The following is a 23,039-nucleotide window of genomic DNA, read 5'->3' as shown; positions in this document are numbered from 1 at the left end:
CCAAATGAGGAAAATGAGGCTCAGAAAAACTAAGTCAGTCCCCCAAATTCACAGAGCTAGTGAGATATTCCTAAAGGCAGCAACGCATGGGACACGATCTCTAAGGCCGTAAGGACTGTCTGCAAGTTTCTGCATCGGGACTGGCTCCAGTCTTGCTCCCTCGATTATAGCGAATGACACAGGCCAACTGGTGTTGAGAATAGAGTTAACATAATATATTTATTTTAAGTGCCATTCATGCATATCAGTTCTGGCAGCAACAATCCTAATGACACTTGGGGTATTTCTTTACAGCACTAAACAGTTACAAAGAATGGGTGCCGTTCATCATAGAGGCAAAATATGAAATCGTGCAATAGCAAAACTGTAGAAACATTAAAACACTGACTGTCCAACAGCAGTACAGAGAGCAGATTGTGTTTGCACAAAAAGCCAATGCATTTTCATCACATATATACAATATAGATATGTACACATCACCCTCTGAATGAACAATATCAAAATACTCTATTCCATTTGAAATAATCCCCGGATTGATTCCCTCCCACTTCAAAGGACATCTGAGAGACATGTATTTACAAGAACACACATGAATACATTTACATTTCAAAAACTGCCACAAATGCCAGTCGGATTATTCTCCTGGACAGAGTACCCCCCCATTTGATTATATGCATTTATTATACTTTTCCCCAAAAGTCTTCAGTCAATTTAAGCCCAAGACAGAACTTGCTCTGTATTAACAACTACCAACTGAAACAGCCACTAGAGGGGATGCTCTGCACCTCACCAGGTGGCTCTGGCTGGCTGGAGCCCGCTGTGAAGGCCTGTCCTGGGCTCCTGGGCCACCTGAATCACAAGAGTGCAATGGGACTGAGTGGAGGCTCTGCCTCCAGGGCCATTTGTGTTAAGTTTAAATTCTCATAAAAATATTGATCACTGCAAATCAGTAAATGATTGCCAAATGGGAAATTAGCTTCACAGAATTTGTAAAATCTTCATCAGTGGTTTCTACTCAAATCATTCAATGTGAGACTGCATTCTAATACCCAAATTGTTTAAAGTGCACATTGCTAACCAAGCAATTTAAAGTTTCAAAACAGCTATTTTGGTATCTAGAAAACAGTGACTTGAGCAGACTATTGAACCCCCCCACACCCCATTTTTTCAAGTTTTTTTCTCTGCAGGCTGCTATCTCATCTGGCCTCTAATCCGTGTAAGAGGGGCCTGTTGGTGGTCTTGCCAGAATCCTCCGATTTTCACTGATCCAAGGGGCTGGAACTGAGCTTCCATTTTCATGCCAAGCAGGGTCCAAACAACAGGAACATAAAGCCCTTCCTTTCTCCCCAACCTCACCAGCTTTACTATGGCTGGCTTCCCAGTGATTCATTAAAGGCAACACTCCATTAAAAAAAAAAAAAAAATACCCACACACACGTTGACAAACACTCTCACATACACACATACAGAAACAAAGATGTCTGTTTAGTTCAAGTAGAGAACACTCAACCACATTATCACTAAGGCTAATTAAAGTGATTTAAGAATGGCTGATAAAGAGACTAGAGATGCTAAAAAGCAACCAGTGAGCAGTTATTACTCCTTGATTTGATGGAACGTATCATTCCCCCATTATAAATGAAAGAAATTCTGCCTTTTTTTATGGTCTAAAGAACCAATTCAAAACCTATTCATTTAAAAAAAAATCTCATTTCTGTTACTTTTATAAAACTGATTATAAAACTAAGACAATCAATCCATGCAAAGTAACTATGATACAATATGAAACAAAACAAAAAACTAATAAAAACCCCAATGAGGCACACTGCATTTCAAAGAAAGTAACCCAATGTCATGCATACACAGACACACGGGACAAGAGAAACAGCAGACCACTTAAGGGTTTCTGCACTGAAGACTGAGGCAAATAAAATCTGTGTGTGGCTCTATCCTCCTTTCAGTGCTTCCTAAACAGAAAGTGAGGAAACTTGCATTATACACAGTGCCCTGCTGTTCTATTGCCCAAATGAACTCTGATTTGAATTCCAGAAAAATCCTATTTAGCTAATATGTCTCAATCAGCAGGAATGCTAAGATAGAGAAATATACTCACATGGTAAAATGAGCGATGATAAAGAGAATGACACAATCTCTCTGATTGTCTTGTCTGTAAACTCTTAAGAAAAACAATTCTGTGCTTTCAGACACCACACTTCTCCTTAATGAACCCAAGAGGAGCTGAGCATTCACAGAAGGTAGCAATAAATATTAAAATAACACTTTTGAATAATAAATACATGGGTGACTATGGAGGCAATGATTTTGTTAAAGAGCCAAGCAATGCTCAGCTGCTAACTGATCAAATACATTTTAGAACTGTTCTAATGCAAATTTAAGAAAACAGACATTGACAAGGTACGACATAAACTCTGTAATCCCCCAACCATCAAAACAAATTTGGTCAGTTCTTTATGCTGCTCAGGAACAACATGCCCCTCTGGATTGTTTGGAGAGTATCAAACTCTGGGTTCTTTGACTTGCTGAGTTGAACTCAATACCCACATCTCTGAAAAAAGATTAAATAAGGGGAATTGGGTTTTGAAAAAATCTATTTCCTTTCAGTTGCCTACATCAGTTAAAAGCATCCTGCAGAAAATAGCCTAATGAGGAATAAAAACTCACAGTAACTTTCTTTTCAAGACGTAATAATCCAATTAGAAAAATTGAAGCCTTTCAGTAATTTTTGTACATATATTTACACATATGTATCTATAAACTGCTTGCAGCAAAATAGGCTCTGTCTGAAAAATCAGTCTGGCACTTGTGGTCAACATCAAACTGACACAAATATGCAAAAGCTGTTCAAATCACACAACAGTTAGGAGCTACATAGGGCAGCTGGCAGGGAGACAAACATGTAGTACTTGTTTGGGTCAGATAAAAGCAGTAAGTTATCCAGCCAAAATCTTTTTGATTGTCTTCAAAAGAAATTTTGATAACATCGGTAAAGTGATTAACAACTTTGTTTTCTCAACTGGATTCTCTTAAACCTTTCCCTTCACTGCACAGAAAGGTGACGCTGGGGTCTGGTGCCTTGCAGAAACAAGCTCTACACAATTGAATCCCAATCAAAGTCATCCTGGATGTCATCTGGAGGCAGAGAACGTCGCATCTGGAAGGCTTGGGAAGGCATCATGTGCTGCTGGTTCATGGCTCCGTGATGGCCTGCAAGGAAGGAGGCAACGTCAGTAGTGACTTGGGTAGAGATAAAAGGAATTAATGAATGTCAGCTGAGCGCTTCCTTTGTGCCAGGCACTTGGTGCACATTAACTCCCTAGTCCACTCAGAAGCTCTCACTGAGGTGGCTCTTATGATCATTTTATAGATAGCAGTGCTTGGATTCAAAAGAATGGAACAAGTTACCCAAGGTCATACAACTAGGAAGGCGAATAGATTTGAACTTTGTTCACTTGACCTCCAAATACATATGCCTGTTTGGTTACTCCAGGAGGTAGCAAGGAGGGCATAAAAAGAACACTAGAGTGTCCAAATGCTGATACAACCCTCTCTCTTAGTCTGTCCTGCATCAATATATGTTCCAGTAACATGAACCGGCTCCCATGAGAATGGTAAAAGGGGAATGATGCCAGCATACCAGTGATGTCACACTGGGTCATCCTGAATTCTCAGCAAGTTAACTTTTGTGCCACCAAGTAACAGTGGGTGAACATAGAGGATATCAACACAGCTGAATGCAGGAAGCCATGGTGGACCAGAGTGAAGAAATAGGATGCCCACCCTCTCCACACTCAGTCTTCTTAGATTAGTGTGGCTGTGTGCAGCTTGTCCTCTCCCAATTTTGGTGCGTTCTGCCCTTGTCTCCACAGCTTTGTCAAACCCGATTCCAAGCCAGACTTTTTCTCTTAAGTGTAATTTCTATTTACTTGCAGAATTCATTATTTTATTAGGAATTAAACATATGCTGTTAATGTTGTGGAATTTTTACTGGATTGTTGCAGTTTTTGATTTTGCTTGATCTGATTACAAAGTTTCAAGTAGTCTGCTGCTAATCTTATTTTATTTATAAGCCCTGTATATTTTAATGCACCATTTTATAAAATGTTAAGACTTTCAATATATCACAGTGTAGCAGAAATGCCTGTATTTATTTTTTGACTTATTAATTTCTTACTATGTGCCAGGCACTAATTTAAGTGATTTATGTATAATCCTCATTTAATTCTCTTAACAACCCTAGGAGTTAGTGTTATGAGCTCCCTTTTAACAGACCAGAGGTTGAGCTAGGAGGATTAGGCAGCTACCAAGCAGCAAAGCATCAGAACACAAACTCTGGGAATCCAGTTCCAGAGTCTTAACTACAGTATCTTGCCACCTACAGGTTCCTGGTGAGCGCTGAGGAGAGCTCACCCCGCTGAGCACTTATTCCTGCACATTCATCAAAGTACAGGTCACTTGGCCCCAACTCCTCCTTCACTACTGCCTGGCACACACTTGTTGGGGGTTTTATTTTTTTAGGTGAGGGTGTTTTAAATTCACACCTGCAAATGACCTTTCTGTTCCTCAAGCAGCCTAAGTGGAGAAAACAATGAACTCTAAATCCAGTTATCAAGACTCGAGTCCTGGTTTGTTCCTTTAGCAAAACTGGTGGCTCTGGGTAAGTTATCTCCACTCCTGAGCCTTAATTTCCTCATCTAGATCCTCCTTAAGCTCCCTTCCACCTCCACCCTCATGCCTGCCTTTGCTGCCCTGATAAATGTAACTTATCCAGCATTCAGGAACCCAGGGGAACACTTATGAACTAGTGACTCTTGCAACTTACCTCCTCTGTAAGAGACATCCTTAGAAACTAGAGCTGGGGGGGCGGAGGGGGGGGATATGAGGAGAATGAATGGAGCAGAATATACAGGAGCTAATCAAACAAGTTCTTGAAGCCTGTTCAAGTCCTGTCGAAGTCAAAAAGCCTCAAAGATGCCTAAGACCCCAGGACAAGCCCTATGCCCCCGGACCTCTTTAGAAAGGCAAGACAATATAATTAAAATCATAACATCAAAGAGACTTCAGGTCATATGGTCCAAATACCAAATGTCACTTAATTCCCCTCACCCAGCACTAAAACCAAGTAACTGTGCACTGTCACCCCATCCTCCCTTACCAGGGAGTTCACTCCCTCCTGAACAGCCTCACACTGGGACAGCTAAGATCTTTTTTCATACTACACTCTGAGTACCAACTGCAACACAACACACCCCAAATTACCTGCAATTGTCGTTCCTGGAGTGCTGAGTGCCTGTGGGATGTGAGGGTAGCCAGGGGGCGGCATCACTGAAGGAGGGAGATTTTGCCTGGAGTCTATGTACAAATTTCCTAATCAGATTGAAAGGCAGAATGAAGGAAAACAGAGTTACATAAATAAAACAAGTCAAGCATTAAGACCTTAATAAAATTATTACCTAAAACTAAACTAAGCAGGTAAGGCAAGGAAGAAGAAAGAAAAAGTACTTCTTTCAGATGCTAATACCAAAGGTGGTGCCAGGCTTAGTGTTAGTACACTAATGCTAATTATGGCATTGCCTCTTTGTGTCTGAAAGCCTGCAGGCAAGTCATCTCTACTGCTGCTGTTACACTTCATAATAGTTCAAAAGCATTTTCATATCTACGTTATCATCTGAATCTGAGCCTTCCATTCAGTCCAAAATGAGGGCAAGACAGGGCATATCCCCATTTTATGGATGAGGCAACTGAGGCACAGAAAGAAAGACTAAGCTGACATGCCCAAAGGCACATCAGTTTGACAGGGCTAGCGTGAACATCCAGTTCTCCTGGATCATGGGCTCTAAGAAACACTGTCCCTCTCTTCCTTACTTTTTCACTTTCAAAGAAGACTTATATGTGTGCCCTAGCTGATTAACAAAATGAATGAGTAGAGGCACAGAGTGACAGGAAAGGCTTGCACACGTTTAAAAGAGCTACATCAAGTAAAGCTGATGAAAAATGTATTATTTAGAAGTGTGAAGATGGGAAACAGAGATCTCATTTGAATGGCATTTCTGAAGGCTCTTAATATATTTTCATCGACAGGAGCCATTAAGTGTAACAGCTCTAAAATGTCAATTATGCTGCATCCTAATGCAAAGTAGAAAGGGAAGGGAGCAAACATCATATGCTCCCCCCAGCCCCCCATTACTCCTGGGGAAGAAGAACCATAACACTGGCTCACATTGTATGGAACATCTGGAATTCTGGAAAGGCTATTTCTCCCTTAGGTATTCTACTGTGTCTAGAATTACATATTACAACTGCATTCTAGCAATGCTGTAATCAAACTAGAAAACAGCAACCATTTCCCAGAGGCAAGTAAAAAGATACTCAAGGTAGGAACACTCTATTTGGCTGCTCACAAGTTTTTACCTGTCAGTGGAATGTCAGACTGTCCAGGCTTAAAATAGCCTCTGAGACAGCCTAATTCAGGCCTCCCTCTATTCATGCAGATGAGGACGTTAAGACCTACAGAGAAAATGTGACAGAACCAGGAACAGAACCCTGCACTTCTGAATTCTAGCCACTGCCTCCCAAGATGACATGCCTTTTTGTAGTAAAGTTTACAGTCAGAACTAAGCTCTTTGATCAATTTACATAAGATTTAGGAAGAGAGAAGAGTTATACTAAATTGTAGCTCTAGTATATTCTTAGAGGAAAAATAAAAAAAAATTTTTTTTTAAATCTTAAAACAAAACAAAAGTAACCTATGGTATCTCAGTCTAGAAAGAATCCAGAAGAGGTGCTTGGCCACACGCACACGGGACAGCAGATGGTTAGTGCTTTTTCCATGACCACAAATGCCAAGTTCCAAAACCAAAAGGTACACTGGACCTTACTTAAAAATTTAGGTCACAAAATTGAAGAAAAGCATTACAATTTCAGAAAGGGGGAGCCACTGGCTAACATATACCATGGCCCTTGAAATAATCTTAAGACTGACCCACACATCCTTCTATCCTTTCCTAGAACTTCCTGATCTGCTGGAGGCAATAATCTGTAAGCAACATAGGTACCCACCCCCCACCGTGAGCATTTTAAGGCTGGCTGAGATGATCTGAGATGATCTGCAGAGAACATGGCAGCACTTAGAACTAACTTCATTATTTTGGTTGAACAGGGAAAGAAAAGAGGAAAGGAAAACCAACCAAGGGACAAAGGACAGAAGGGACGGTACACCTCTGGGATTTAATACAAGTTGGAAAAGTGAAAGTATCCTGAAAGGGAAAACTATAGGTTTGAAACCTATCAGATGATCAAAGAAGATAAGCCGTCTATGTACAAGAAGAGATAAAAAGATGAAATGGAAGAAAGCAAATCAGTGAAAATATATGGCAAGTTATACAGATCTTGATACTTAAAAACAAATATAGGGATTCTGAGAAGACAGTAGAGTAGGTAGCACCAGGAACCTCTCTTCCAACCTAGACAAAGCTACACTGGTAGACTTTGTCCAGTACCACAGAAAACCCTAGAGCCTTTGGAACTTTGGAACCCTGGAAGTCTGCTGACAGTTTACAATTTGTAGAGGATGGCTTAGAGGATAAATTGCAGTTAGTTTTGGTCAATTTCAACTCTTAGCCCAACAGCCATCACCTATCCATCCATCTCTACCGCATGGTAGGCAGCTGTATACATGTTCCTGGAACAACTAACACAGCTTACAGGAGGAGCCAATGTGGGCTAAAAGGCCATTGTGCTTCAACTACTGGGGACCTGTGCTCTGATCACAGAGATGCAGACACAAAGGAGGGTGGCCACTGTTGCACCTTCCACCAATGCTGCAAGCTTGTCCCCTCCACCTGAACTGATTTCCAGAGGCTTTAAAGGGGAGCTACTGCCTCCTCAAATAAATAAAATCTTAAATAAATAAATAAATAAATAAATAAATGAATGAATGAATAAATAAATAAATAAGGTTAGTCTAGAAAGTAGTATTATTAAAACTTTCATTTGTTAACTCCACATGTTTTTTATATAATTTAAGAGACTAATGCATTTAAAGGAATTATTAATATAGGTTTTGGGGCACACTATGTAAAAAATGTGACTTTGTGACATCAACAACCAAAAGGGATGGAGATGGAGCTATAAAGGAGCTGAGTTTTTTATGTTATAAAAGTTACACTGATATAAATTCAAATTAGAGTGTTATGACTTTAGGATGGTAAACCCCAATCCCCATGGTAACTACAAAGAGCTATATACAATAAACACAAAAGGAATACGAAAAAATTCAAACATTTCACTACAAAAAATCAGCAAAACAGAGGACTACAGTAGTGCAAAAATTAAGGGACAAGAAAGAATATATATATATATATATAAATAAAATAAAGAGCAAAATGACAAATCACTCCTTATTGGTAACTATTTTAAACATAAATGGGTTAAATTCTCCAATCAAGAGAAATTGGCAGAATGAGTAAGAATAAGAGCCTCATTTTAGGACCAAAGACACAAATAGAATGAAAAGTGAAAGGATGGAAAAGGCAACCAAAAGGAAATAGAGACTAATATCAGACAAAATAAGACTTTTTTTTTTAAGACTTTGTTTATTCATTTGAGAAAGACAGAGTGAGTGAGAGAGAGCATAAGTCAGGGGGAAAGGCAGAGGCAGAAGGAGAAGCAGACTCCCCACCGAGCCTGATGTGGGGCTCGATCCCAGGACTTTATGACCTGAGCCGAAGGCAGACACTTAACCAAATGAGCTACCAGGAGCCCCCGAAATAGACTTTAAATCAAAAAGGTGACAAAGAAGGACATTATGTATCAAAGGTTCAGTACAGAAAAATTATAAACACTTACACACCTAATAACAGACTGCAGCAAAACAAATGAAACAAAAACTGACAAAACTGAAAGAAATTAACTACTCTACAATGATAACTGGTGATATAAATACCCCACACTCAAATGGAAAGAACAACCAGAGAGAAGAAAATAAGGAAACAGAGGACGTAACACAATGAACCAACTAGATCTAACAAGTACAGAACATTCTACCCAACAATATGCACATTCTTCTCAAGTGCACATGGGACATATCCCAGGATAGACCATATGTCAGGCTGCAAATTAGGTCTCAGTAGTTTATAAATGATAGATATAACTAAGCATCTTCTCTGACAAGAGGATGAATAGCAAAAGTAGTGTCAAGGGGGAAAATTGTAACTACAAACACATTAAAAAACAAGAAAGATCTCAATCAACAACCTAACTTTACAACTTAAGGACCTACAGAAAGAAGAACAGAATAAACCCAAAGCTAGCAGAAAGGAGGAAATAATAAAGATTAGAACAGAGATAAATGAAACAGTAACTAAAATTAGATATGAAAGTGGGGACACTACAACTGATTATAAAGAGAACAGGATCCAGAAAAGGGGGAAGGAAATAGCATCATTTGCTATTGTATACCAGCATACTGGAATAACCTAGATGAAATGAACAAATTCCTAGAAACATAAAAACCACCAAGACTAAATTACAACAAAATAGAAAATCTGAATACACCTAAAACTAGTAACACTGAATCAGTAATAAAAAATATCCCAATAAAGACAAAAGCCCAGGACCTGACGGCTTTGCTGGTAAATTCTACCAAACATTTAAATAACACCAATCCTTCTCAAACTTCAAACTTTTCCCCAAAACTGAAAGACAGAGAGCACTTCCTAACTCACCCTATAAGGCCAAAATTAGCCTGATACCAAAGTGAGACAAAGACATCTATAAGGAAACCACAGACTAATATCCCTTATGAACACTGATCCAAAAATCCTAAACAAAGTACTAGCAAAATTAATTCAATACCATATTAAAAGGATTAAACATGATGACCAAGTGAGATTTATTCCTGGAATAGAAAAGGATAGTTCAACATATGAAAAGTGATCAATGTAATACACTGCATTAACAGAATGAAAGGGAAAAAACCTACATGCTCATCTCAACTGATGTAGAAAAAGTAACTGACAAAAGTCATCACCCTTTCATAATAAACACTTAACAAACTAAGAATAGAATAAAACTAGTTAAACATAATAAAAGCCATCTATGAATACCCCATGGCAAACATGTTCAAAGGTGAAAGACTTGAAAGCTTTACTTCTAAGATCATGAACAAAAGCAAGGATGTCCACTTCTAGTCAACATACTACTAGAAGTTCTAGCCAGAGCAACTAGGCAAGAAAGAAATAAAAGGCATCCAAATCGGAAAGGAAAATGTTTATCTCTGTTCACAAATATGATCTTATATGTAGAAACCTCCAAAGATCTTATATGTAGAAACTATCCAAAAATAAGTAAATTGAACATAGTAGTAGGACAAAGTCAACATGCAAAAATCAGTTCCATTTTTACACAATGAACAACCTGAAAAGGAAATTTTCAGAACAATTCCATCTACAATGGCAATAAAAAATACTTAGGAATTAATCAGAGATGAAAGACTTGTACAATTAAAACTACAACAGCAGGGGCACCCAAGTGGCTCAGTGGTTGAGCGTCTCTGCCTTTGGCTCAGGGCGTGATCCCCGCTCCTGAGATCAAGTTCCGCATCTGGCTCCCCACAGGGAGCCTGTTTCTCCCTCTACCTGTGTCTCTGCCTCACTGTGTCTCTCATGAGTAATAAATAAAATCTTAAAAAAAAAAAAAACCTACAAAAATATCATTGAAAGAAATTTAAGATGACACAAGTAAACGGAAACACTTTTCATGTTCATGGACTGGAAAACAATATTGTTGAGATGTCAATGCTATCCAAAGCTATCTATAGACTCAATGTAACCCGTATCAAAAACTCCTTTTTTTTTTTTTTTTGACAAAAATATAAAATCCCATCCTAAAACATTATAGGGAATTTCAAGAGACACTGAATAGCCAAAACTATCTTGAACAAAAATAACAAAGCAGGGGGACTCATACTTTCGGATTTTAAAACCTGCTACAAAAATATAGTTGAAAACAGTGTGGTCATGGCACAAAGGCAAATATACTACAAACACTGGAATCAAACAGAGAACCCAGGAATGAACTCGTGATCTCTTGCATATATGGTTAAATGATTTTTTTAAAAGGGTGTCAAGACCATTCTATGGGGGAAAGGACCATCTTTTCAGAAAATGGTGCTGGGAAAACTGGATATCCATATGCAAAAAAGCACGAAATTGGATCTAATGTCATATGCAAAAAATAACTCAAGATGGGTCAAAGACTTACATTTAAGACCTAAACCATAAAATTCTTAGACAAAAACATAGGGCATGAGTTTCATGACACTGGATTTGGTGATGATTTCTTATATAGGATACCAAACTCATAGACAATAAAAGAAAAAAAAGATGAGTTGGACCTCCTGAAAAATTTTAAAATTGTGCACTGAAAGACACTATCAACACAGTAAAAAAGAAAACAAAATAATGAAAGAAAACATTCATGGGACACCTGGGTGGCTCAGTGGTTGAGCATCTGCCTTTGGCTCAGGGCATGATCCTGGATTTCCAGAATCGAGTCCCACATTGGGCTTCCTGCATGGAGCCTGCTTCTCCTCCCTCTGCCTATGTTTCTGCCTCTCTCTCTATATATATCTCTTGCAAATAAATAAATAAAATCTTTTTTTTTAAAGAATAATCACAAATCATTTGATAAAGGGCTAATATCCAAAAGAATAGAGAATTCCTAAAACTCAGCAATAAACCAAACCAGATTTTAAAATGGGCAAAGGACCTGAACAGATACTTCTCCAAAGAAGATACAAAAATGGCCAATAAGCAGATAAAAAGATATTCAATAATCATCAAAGAATGCAAACCAAAACTACAATGAGATACCACCTCACACCCAGTAAAATAGCTACTATTTTTTAAAAAAGAGATTAAAAAATATAACAAATGTTGGCAAGGATGTAGAAAAACTGGAACCCTTGTGCACTGTTAGGAGGGTGTAAAATGGTATAGCCCCCATAAAAAACAGTATGGTGGTTCCTCAAAGAATGAAATAATTACCATATGATCCAGCAATTCCATTTCTGACTATATACCCAAAAGAACTGAAAGCAGGGCCTTGAAATAATATTGGTACACTCCTGTTCACAGCATTATTATTCACAACAGCTAAAATATGAAAGCATCCCAAGTGTTCGACAAGTGAGTAGATAAGCAAATGTGGTATATACATACAATGGACTAGTAATCCAGCCATAAAAAAGGAAGGAAATCCTAATATATGCCACAACATGGATTAAGAAATGCTAAGTGAAATAAGTCAGTCACAAAAAGATAAATACTATAGGATTTCATTTACCTTAGATACTTAGAAATAGTAAAAAATCAGAAACAGAAAGAATGGTGGCTGCCAGGGGCTTGGTGGAGGGTCAGAGGGACAGGGGTTAAAATGGGGGCCTGTACTGTTTAATGAGTACAGAATATGCACTTTACAAGATGAAAATTTATGGAGATGGATTGTGATGACAACTGCACACTATGAGTATATTTAAAGCCACTGAACTATACACTTAAGGATGATTGGGATGGTGATTTTATGTTATATTTTACAATAAAATTTTTTTTTCAAAGAGTATTTATACATCCAAAAGATACCAAATAGGAAGTGACAAAAAGAGAGGGGAGAGGGAGGGAGAAAGAGAAGGAGAAAGGAGATAAATGAGCCATCAAAAAATACAGTTTAGTTGTCAGGCACATTGGAGGGCACTCAACAAGTTCAGCTAATACTAAAGTACCTTGTATATGCCAAGCACTGAATGAGGCTCATGGGTGGATGTAATTTACGAAATGAATGAGCCACCAAAATCAGTCACTGAGAGTTTCAAGTTAGGCAAACTATTCAAATGGAAGAAGCAAAGATGATGGAAGATTTCTATCAAAAGACACAGAAAGCTGCCTAGGTACCTTCGTCAGTTCAATGCCCGACTCTTGATTTCGGCTCAGGGCATGATCTCAGGGTTGTGGGATCGAGGCCCAGATTGGGCTCCATGCTCAGCAGAGAGTCTGCTTCAGATTCTCCCTCTTCTTCTGCTCCCACCCCCCCGCCCCCACATGCACTCTCGCTTTCTCTAGAATAAATAAATCTTAAAAAAATAAAATAAAAAAGACACAGAAATAAAGATTTCACATGAAAAGAATGCTATAGCATGGCTGGGGATCTTGAGAATATGGAAAGACCAAATATGTGAAATAAGCTAGGATAATGGTTGAAGAAAGCCACAGGATAGAAAAGAGACTTAAAAATGCATCAAATGTAAAACCAAAAATAATGAACAGAAAATAAGTCAACTTGGAGATAAAAGGTTGCAAGAAAATAAACAAAGAAAGCACCTGAATATTAAACATCTACAGAATGAAAAGGTGCTGCAATTAGAGTAAAATAGATGGCTACAAGGGTAAAGAGAAAAAGAAGAAAGTTAGGTGAAAAACACAAAGCATGAATTTCAAGTACAGAGTAAAACACCGAGACAATTTACCATTACTGTACTCTTTACTTGAAGCTTTGAATTTTAATCTTAACATTCTTAGAAGATATATAAAATAAGACATGCTGATTTTCACTGCAAGTCTCCACAAGTTTAAATAGATATAACTTCAAGACTATGTTCTTATAAAATTGTATATATCTTTAAAACACTTAATTCTTGTTTGAACTTAAAAGGTTAAAGATCACAGTCAACTGTAAACAATAATCATATAGTTCATGACAAAAGTCTCCTTATCTCAACTTTTTAAACATATCTTTAATATATAAATTATTTTATTTCATTGCATTTCTTAGAAATGAAAAGATGTAAATGGATCACTATCATACTAACAACATACCAAGCTGTCTCACTAAATTTCACACAAATGAGAAAGACAATCAGGAAGATAATTAAACCCATACCTGTTCCAATGTGTTGGGAAGGTTTTGTTGGATGCATTGCACCGTGACAAACATTTTGCTGAACATTACTTTGTGAGTGGATAAGGCCAGTTTGTGTAAAGAATTGATTAAGAGAAGAACAGAGATCAGCAAATTGAACCTGATCCAAAGACCAGTTCTTGAGATCTGCCTGTCTCATACTCTCCATCAAACCTATGAGAAAAGTATTAGAAATAGCACAGTTTGTTCTGCAAGCATTGCAAGGAATATAACAAGACACAATTTTTTTTTCCAGCCCTCAAAATTTCCACTGGTAATGATTAACTGTGCAATGAAGAATGACATTTAAAAATTATTCAAAGCTTAATTACTTCTAAATGTGGCCACACTTCTTTCAGAACTCTTACCTCTGATCCTCTGCTACATCTACTGACTGACTTAATCATGAATTTTGCAGTGTTGTTTTTTAAGCATACTATCAACTGCAAAAGAAACACTATATAAGGAGATACTTTACTACAAAGAACCATCCCTATGAGAGTAAACAGGATCATGTATTTTTGGTTCTATGTCAGAAAGAACCCACACTTACCTTGGAACTGTGAAAGGTCTACATCTGACCAATTAACACTGCTGGCAATTCGACAACTTTCTTTTAGCATGTCAAGTGTTGCATACCAGTCATTTGAAACACCTACAAAAATAATATTGACAATACTACATAAATCTTGGGTAGTGAAAGTCTGAAGTATATGGTAGGGGGAAGACAATGAGCTGGGCTTATTCCATCCAGTTTTATGAGTGATTCACATCCATCATATCATGTGTTGATGTCATATGTTGGGGCAATCGTCTCTGTGAAACAGGCAGAGGAGTCTTATTTCTCTTTATTTTATAAATAAAAAGAAACTGAACCAAGAGAGGTGGCATAACTTAGCAAGGTTACTATGATGAATCTAAACCTTGAACCTGGTGCTTCTAAGCCCCAGTCTGACAGCTTACAAACTGCCCTATCACCTTATAATGTCAAACTTGATTACTGCTCTTTACATTTGTACAGTACAAATGAATGACAGGCAGGGCAAGTCAGGCAAATCAATATATCCTCCCTCCTTACTATATGAAGTCCATTTTCCTGTCTTGTTATGACATTAAGAAATATGTTCTTTGTAACTCAGAGGCAAGTTCACATTTAGAAGTAACACACAGTATATTAAAGCACTGACTTAAGAGAGGCAAATTGTATAGCAATTATACAATTGTTATACAATAGATTGTATAGCAAGAGGACAAATTTCTTATAAGGCAACCCTGACAGAAAGAAATGCCTTAGCAGTCTTCCTGGCAAAGTAGCAAAGAAAGGACTGAGACATCTGTAAGAAATGTTGATGAATCCAAACCAAGGCTAGTCAGGAATAGTATCCTCTGATTGTAGTATCATCAGGAGGGTTAAGACTCCACAGTCTATATGTCAGCAAAGTGGTCACCACTCAGGGGCATGGGGCTAGAGCTGCACTCAGTGACAGTGCTGAGTAGATGAAGAAAATCCTCCATTTAGTCACTGCATCAGAAATTATTCTGTTATCAGAATCACCACTGGATGGATAAAGGTAAGAACTAATAAAAAGGATTTTTTGCTACATCACAGATAACTGTATCAACTACTGGTTATTTGGTTTACAAAATAACCAATTATGGATTTTTTTCAAATAAACAATGAACCAGAGACAACATGACTCTGCCCCCAGGGCAACTCATAACTAGAACTTTGTTGGGGAAAAGTAAGTAATGCCACATTCAAGTCTATGAGACTTTCATGTCCATGACCTATAATAAATGCTAACATGGCAACACAAAGCAATCTCTGCAAGACCCACTCAGTAAATGTTTACTGATTTAGTCCTTTTGGAATTACTGGTGTTATAGTCTTTGAAGTCCTGATAGGCCAAGATATAAATTCCAATTCTAATGCTTATTAGCTCTGATCTTAAGGCAAGCTGTTAAACTTCTTTGAGTTACACTTTTCCTATCTATTAAATGTGGTAATTTATAGTTGCTTTGAGAGGACAATAGGAGATAATGTATCTGAATTGCCTATCACACAATGGGAACTCAAACAACTGTTAGTTTCTTCCATTCCTTCCCTATTAAAGACAATTCCTAACTCCTCCAGGTGAAAGGCTATTTTCCTTCTCTGGCAAGCTACCTCTGGTATAGCAACAGGCCACTAAGAACACATGATGATGGATTGTTTTCAGTGGTAATAGTACTTTTTTCTCCCCTGGCAATCAGTAGAATTAATAGAAGCCATGACCAGAGCATTACAGACTTCTACTGACACCAAATCTTTACAATCATTAGTCAATCCTTAAAATCATATTAAGAACAAACTTAACTTTTTGAAGAGTGTACTGACATTAAAAAAGGAGGCAGTAGTATAACTGAAATAAATCAGAAAAAGCCAAGTATCATATGATCTCATTTACATGTAGAATCTGAAAACAAAACAAAAGAAACAGCTCCATTTTTAAATACATAGAACATGTGGATGGGGGGGGAGGGGGGATGAGCAAAATGGGTGAAATGGAGTGGAAGGTACAGGATTCCAGCAACGGAATGAGTAAGTCATAGATGTGGAAGGTACAGCGTAAGAAATAAAGTCAGTGGTATTTTAATAGTATTGTATGGTGACAGATAGTAGCTACACTTGTGAACACAGCATAACATACAGAGTTGCCGAATCACTATGCTGTACATCTGAAACTAACCTAACATTGTGCGTTAACTATACTTCAGTAAAAAAAAAAAAAATTTTTTAAGTCAACAATAGTGACTAACACTAAGAAAAGAGGGCACTACTTATACTTTTCTCTATGCATAGACCTATAATAATTTCAAGCCGTTTTTGGGGACTCATCATTATCAAGAATTATACCCAATTTTCAACTTTATTCTAGAACCTTCTTAGAATTATTATTTTTCTCCCTTAGAATTATTAACTGGGAAAACAAAATAAATTATGAAAAGGAATTTACTAAATTTGAAGTACCCTGATACGCATTTTTTGAACCTTATATGATTTTCCTCAAAATAAAAAAAAAAAAAAGGGCAACAGTTTCAGAAAAACTTAAGCTTTATAGCAAAGTCAGAATATAAGAGACAGTGTGCCCTATCTAAAGATCATTTCCCTGACAGTAGTTTAATTGCCTGAAATAATGATCAATTTTTAATTGTTAAGAAGTAGCACTATCTAGCATATAGAAATTGTCCCTCCAAGATAAAAAATCTCATCAGTGATTTGGTTGCTAAATGGATAGCCAGGCAAGCTATGGGAAGGATCTGTACTCTGTACAACTCCAAAGGGCCCCATTCACCTTGTAGTCTATGTCGGGGGCATCCCTGGGAGTTCTGCAGTGCAGATGCGTGGGCTGTGAGCAATGTGAATTCAGCATCTCACCAGAAACCATCAAGACCTATCTTAGGAGCAATAGAGTTTTTAAAAACCAGGATATGAAGAATATTTTCTTCCTTTGCAATCTATATCTCTAAAATGAGATACTTGGCAGCAATAAGCAAAGAAAGGAAGAGTGGGAACATTCTCTGAATACTTAAAGGCAAGGTACCAGCAGAGGCATTTCCTATTTGTATTCTCAATGCAATCCTCATAACAACACTGTATACCGCGGTATTTTAGTTCCATTTTTATAGATGAGGAAATAATGAGACTAAAAGAAGTAATGCACGAAAGGTCATAAGAGTCATAATGAGAATTTAGATATGTTTTTTCTGACATAACCTATATACTTTCTTCTATACCACACTGAATCATACTAGATTGCAGATATACTGTGTATCCCATTCTTTGAAATGCTCACTAAAACACTGGTTTTCCAGAAGGACAAATGAGAGTCTAAACCAAAACCTACAAGGGTTGGTCAGTTTGCCTATGTTGTCATGGTAAATTTTAATCAAGAAAATCTCCAGATCAATGTAAGGACTGAATGAGTTACAACTACAGGGTTACAACAAGGAAGCACAAAAGAAGACAGATGAGAAGGATTTCAGGAGTAAATATACATAAGCCTCATATAACAAAGAACAGATCCTAATTCACAGTCAAACACGAGTCAGGAGACACCAACTTACCAGAATTACAGGATACCTGTTGTGGGGTTGGGGGTGCCTGATGTGTTAACGTCTGATGCTGATGGTTCGGATGGTGCTGTATGTGTTGATGTGGAGAGGGGTGCTGGGGGTGAGGGGGCTGGAGCTGGCTGTGCTGCTGCGGGTGCGATGCTGGGTGCTGGGGACGCTGTGGATGCTGTGGTAAACCATGCGGTCGATGGGACGGATGTGGAGACGGCTGTGTGTGCATCTGGGAGTGGGGCAGTGAGACTTGTGCAACCGAATTACTGCCCGTGGTGCTGAGGCCACCGCCATGATTGTTGGACAGACTGCTTTGGTTGCTGTGTGGGTGAGAGCTCACTGTGCTGCTAGGAGAGTGCTGATACGAACACGAGGTGTGGGACTGCTGGGAAGATTCAGAAGGGATGGTCATCAAACCTAGACACAGAGAAAGCAAAAACATTCTGAGTCAGATTTCAGTTACATTTTATGGCAGACATTTACAAAATTATTTACAGAGCAAAGATATACATATCAGGAAGCAATGCTGACTCAGCTTAAGAAGTGTCGACACTGGGGATCCCTGGGTGGCTCAGTGGTTTGGTGCCTGGGCTTTGGCCCAGGGCGCGATCCTGGAGACCCGGGATCGAGTCCCACGTCGGGCTCCCTGTGTGGAGCCTGCTTCTCCCTCTGCCTGTGTCTCTGCCCCACCCCACCCCCTCTATATATATATCATGAATAAATAAAATCAGAAAAGAAAAAAGAAAAGAAAAGAAAAGAAAAGAAAAGAAAAGAAAAGAAAAGAAAAGAAAAGAAAAGACAGAAAGAAAGAGTCGACACTCTCCCCTCCTTCTCCCTCTCAGAAAGAAGACGAAAAAGAAAAAGAAATAGAAAAAAAGAAAGAAAGAAGAGATAGAAAAGAAAGGAAGAAAGCAAAGGCAGTATGTGAACTGAAATCTTGAAAGACTAAGTAAATTTAGGGGGAAAGTGGGAAAGGTGTTGGGTCACATTCAGGATAGTTCTCTACAGGAGTGAAGACCAAGAATTTGAGAGAGGTAGAGGAGAGAAATAAGGCACAGTTATTTCTGAACTCCTTCTTGGACAACTCCAAAAACTTTTAAGTCAAAGGTGGCCAGAATTCTTAAGACTAAGCAAAACAAAACAGCCATCTTCAGTGCTTTTTCATTCAGCTGGAATATTCTTTAGACCATACAGTTTAGGAGTTAAGAATGCATAATTTATAACACCAGAAAGTAAGGATTAAAGTCTTTGTACTGCCATCTGCACACCTGCTAATGCTGGAAAGTTATTAACCTCTGTAAGTCACAATTACCTTAATTATAGATGGGTATGGATATATCTATTTCACAGAATTATTGTGAGGATTAAATGCCATGGTGCAAGTGGAAGGTGAGGATTAGTTCAGTAAATGTTAGCTGTTAGGATGATACTGATGATTAGGCCAGAAGAGACTAATGTTAAAAATGTACTTTTGGTTTGCAGGTGGACACTCATTTTAATAAATCTTATTAGAATATTTGATCCAACATAACTAGGCTATTTTCAAATCCCAAAGGGATGTCACATACAATGTTTTACTGAATCAAAACAATGGATTTTATTAAATGAAAAAGAAAATCCTATAGCACAGTTACCATTAATAAAAGAATCAAATCTTTTAAATGAAAATATTATTCTCACATTGCCCATTAACAGTAAAGTTATATTGAAGTATATTGTAAGATAATCTTAACTAATAAATTAAGGTTTTATACGTAGAAGAGTTAATAAAAGTTCTTGTCTTGGCCCTGGAAAACTATCATTTGAAGGGAATTTATAGGGTTCTTACAAGTCAGATGAAAGAAAGCAGTTATTTCATTATCCATGTCTAATAAAGTCCTAGCATTGTAAAAAGGAACTCAGAAATGACCTAAACCAACATTTTCAATACCAATTTTTTCTTTTTTTAAAGTTGGCTCCATGCTGGACATGGAGCCAATACAGGGCCTGCATTCATAACCCTGAGAATTAAGGCCTGAGCCAAAATAAGAGTCACATAACTCACTGACTGAGCCATTCAGCTACCCCTCCAAACTGTTTTTAAAATAAAATTTAAGGATGTTGTATAAAATAGTGACCCACAGCTTACCACTAATCAGTAAGTTCACTTGTAAGTGCCATACATGAAATTGCAAATTTGGTGCTACCACATACCACCAGCTATGTCTGTGCTAATAACAGTAAAGACAAGAAAAGCACGTCTATTCCCGTGGTGCAACATTTACCACTCAAACACTTCACATGCTAGACATCACTAATTAACCATCGCAGTCTTTCCAGGCTAACTAATCTAACCATGGTACAGATGCAGTGTCAGAATTCTTCAACATGCGCTATTCCAGGATACCACTAGTAAGTGAAGTAGGTGTATGCATTTTTGTGCTATTATACAAATATATACAGGATATAGTAAAGGCACAAAGAATATTCAATTGTGACTATGATGATACGGTTCATGATTCAAGAAATTTAACAGCTGCTATGTGAAAATAATTCTTAACATTTTTCAATAAAAATACTTTACCAAATAGTATTTTAAAAACTCCACTTGAAATTAATAGGTTATGTATGTCAATTATACCTTAGTAAAACAAAAACCCCCACCCCCAAGAAAACTCACCTTGTTGACTAAGTGACTGCTCAAAAACTGACTTATAAAGGCTCCGAAATGAGGCACTGAGATCTTCAAAATTATATTCTGAGAAAAGTAGTTGTTTGTCTCGTTCTGGAAGGTTGTACTGTGGTTGCTGTTGAGGAGTTAATGACTGAGAGACTGGTTCTGGATGGTTTGTCACCTAACATTAAAAGAAAATACTACTAATTTAGTAGCTATATATATAAGAATTGGTCCGTTACATAAAATAAATAACTGAAAATATCAGAATAGATTCTAGAATCCAAAGGAAATAATGTCCCTATCTTTGACTTTCCCATCCTCTGTTAAGCTGGGTACACATGAAGGACAAGACCACAAAATCGTTACCCTGGATTTTGAAGATCCACAGAAATCTAATCCAACCCCCACATTTCAGAGAAGAAAGGAAAGAGTTCAAAGAATTTAAATGACCTTCCCAACACCATACAACTAAATAATAGGCTAGGCCTGGAACCCTTCCAGCTTCTGTACAATCTATATCTTCATTTCTACTGAAGCAATTTCATCTCAAACTCTACTATGATATTACTAACATTTTCATTCATTTATTCAAGTAATCTTTAGTATTTAAGCTCAAATACTGTTACTACTGTGAGTCAGGTAGTATGGTGCTGCCCAAAGCAGCAAGGAGCTTCAACACACCTAACTTTCATTTCTAGAGAAAAACATTTTTCAAATGAAATTAAAGGGAAATGAAAAATGTAACAGGTAAAGAGAAATGTAACATATAAAGAAGATTCTAAGAAAAACAATATAACATGGCTTTGAGCTAGGCAAAGAAAAAAAAACCATCATTAACAACTAAAAAAATAAGAATTATCACCAAAGGTAGCACAACTAAAAATAAAAAAAGATCAGCTATATCTCTTAAAGATTTTATCAAGGGGTGGTAAACTGCCTTTTTGTTTTGTTTTGTTTTAGTGCTTTGAGAAATTAAAATATGAACAGTCACTGTAAATTTATGCAGCCATTCAAAATGATGCTCATAAGAAGTCTGCAATAACAGAAAAAAATATGAATTTTGAGTAGGGGAATGACTCCACCACTGGCATTCTGGTGACCTTACACGTCTCCACAGAGGCGACTGGAAGCAACGCTCAAATGGCAGGATGACCTAAGCCTTGGTGATTATCCTGGAACACGGAATGTGAGTGGTCTTATGAGGAGCAAATTCTTATTAAAGACAGTTTCTCATGTGCCTCCCTATTTCCAGTGAGGCAGGGGACTTTCTACTTTACTTCTAGGTATAGCTGTGAGTCATACAACTGCTTAGCTGCAGTTTGGAATCCATTCCTCCTTTACAGGGACCCACCACTTGTGGAGTTTGTCATCTGGTTCCTCCAGTTTGGTGTCATCTTGTGGATGTGGGGAGATGGCACCATACAAATCTGGTTTATACATAAGTAGTAACACTGTCTCTGTGCACTTGGGGGTCACTGTGTCCTCAAAGGATCAATCCATAAACATGTGGCAAGCCCAACCAGCAGCTGGCACTGTCCTGTTGCTTACAGAGCGTTTGATGACTACTTGATGTCTTGTTAAAGGAAAATGCACAGTATATGATGCCTAGCTTTGCACAGGAAAGTTTAACCTTCCTATGTGTACTGGCATAATAGACCTGTTCTTTCTTGTGTCACCTCGTTCTACAAATATAATTTTTTCTTTTTATTATATTTTGTAATACTGGACACTCTTGGTGTCAAGATTCTCCACATTTATATTATTTAAAAAACATTTTAAAAATTATTAAATCTTTGCTTAGTTTGCTTCAATGCTCCAACTAGTCCTCTGATATTATGATTTCATCATTACTGACTGCTTTAATTTAGTTTACCTTCTGATCAGCAATGTTTTTCAGGAAGGGCACATGAAAGCAAAGGCAGGAAGCTTTTTAAGCTCTGCATATCAAAGAATATCTCTCTTCATATATGAATGCAAATTTGGCTGGACATAATATTTATAAATCCAAACCTATTCCCTCAAAATTCTACATAAAGTATTATTCCATTAATCCTCCGGTACTTAGCATCATAGAAGCATGATTTGTGTTTCCCTGAATGTATCTAACTTATATCTAAGTATTTATATGGGTGATAATTTTGGAAATTTTAAAATTTATCATGATGTGTCCAGGGACAGGTTTTCCTCCATTAACTTTTCCTACAACTCAGTAACCCTTTTATAATCTCTATTTCTTCTGAAAACTGCTTCTGCGCCAACTATTCTAGCTAGCTTCTTCTTCAGGGACACCTGTAATTCTCAATTC

General features: G+C 37.6%; 1 protein-coding gene across 5 annotated transcripts in view; it reads right to left on the bottom strand.

Moving 5' to 3' along the window:
- Positions 1-193: 193 nt before the first annotated feature.
- Positions 194-23,039, bottom strand: part of FOXJ3 (forkhead box J3) — a 141,841-nt gene continuing 118,995 nt past the window's right edge. For 4 of the 5 annotated variants that reach the window (XM_038557691.1, XM_038557694.1, XM_038557692.1 and 1 more), the window contains 6 exons: positions 20,738-20,912; positions 18,079-18,495; positions 14,525-14,626; positions 13,954-14,145; positions 5,278-5,385; positions 3,006-3,225 (listed from right to left, as the gene is read on the bottom strand). In XM_038557691.1, the coding sequence (XP_038413619.1) occupies positions 3,110-3,225; positions 5,278-5,385; positions 13,954-14,145; positions 14,525-14,626; positions 18,079-18,495; positions 20,738-20,912 (1,110 nt within the window). In that variant the 3' untranslated portion in view covers positions 3,006-3,109. Of the gene's footprint in view, positions 3,226-5,277; positions 5,386-13,953; positions 14,146-14,524; positions 14,627-18,078; positions 18,496-20,737; positions 20,913-23,039 lie in introns of all 5 variants that reach the window. The other variant, XM_038557690.1, reaches the window with a different exon arrangement.

Source organism: Canis lupus, chromosome 15, assembly GCF_011100685.1.
Source record: "Canis lupus familiaris isolate Mischka breed German Shepherd chromosome 15, alternate assembly UU_Cfam_GSD_1.0, whole genome shotgun sequence".
In the NCBI taxonomy this organism is placed as follows: domain Eukaryota; kingdom Metazoa; phylum Chordata; class Mammalia; order Carnivora; family Canidae; genus Canis; species Canis lupus.
The sequence above is the reverse complement of the archived record's forward strand: the minus strand, read 5'-3'. Positions and strand labels throughout refer to the sequence as shown.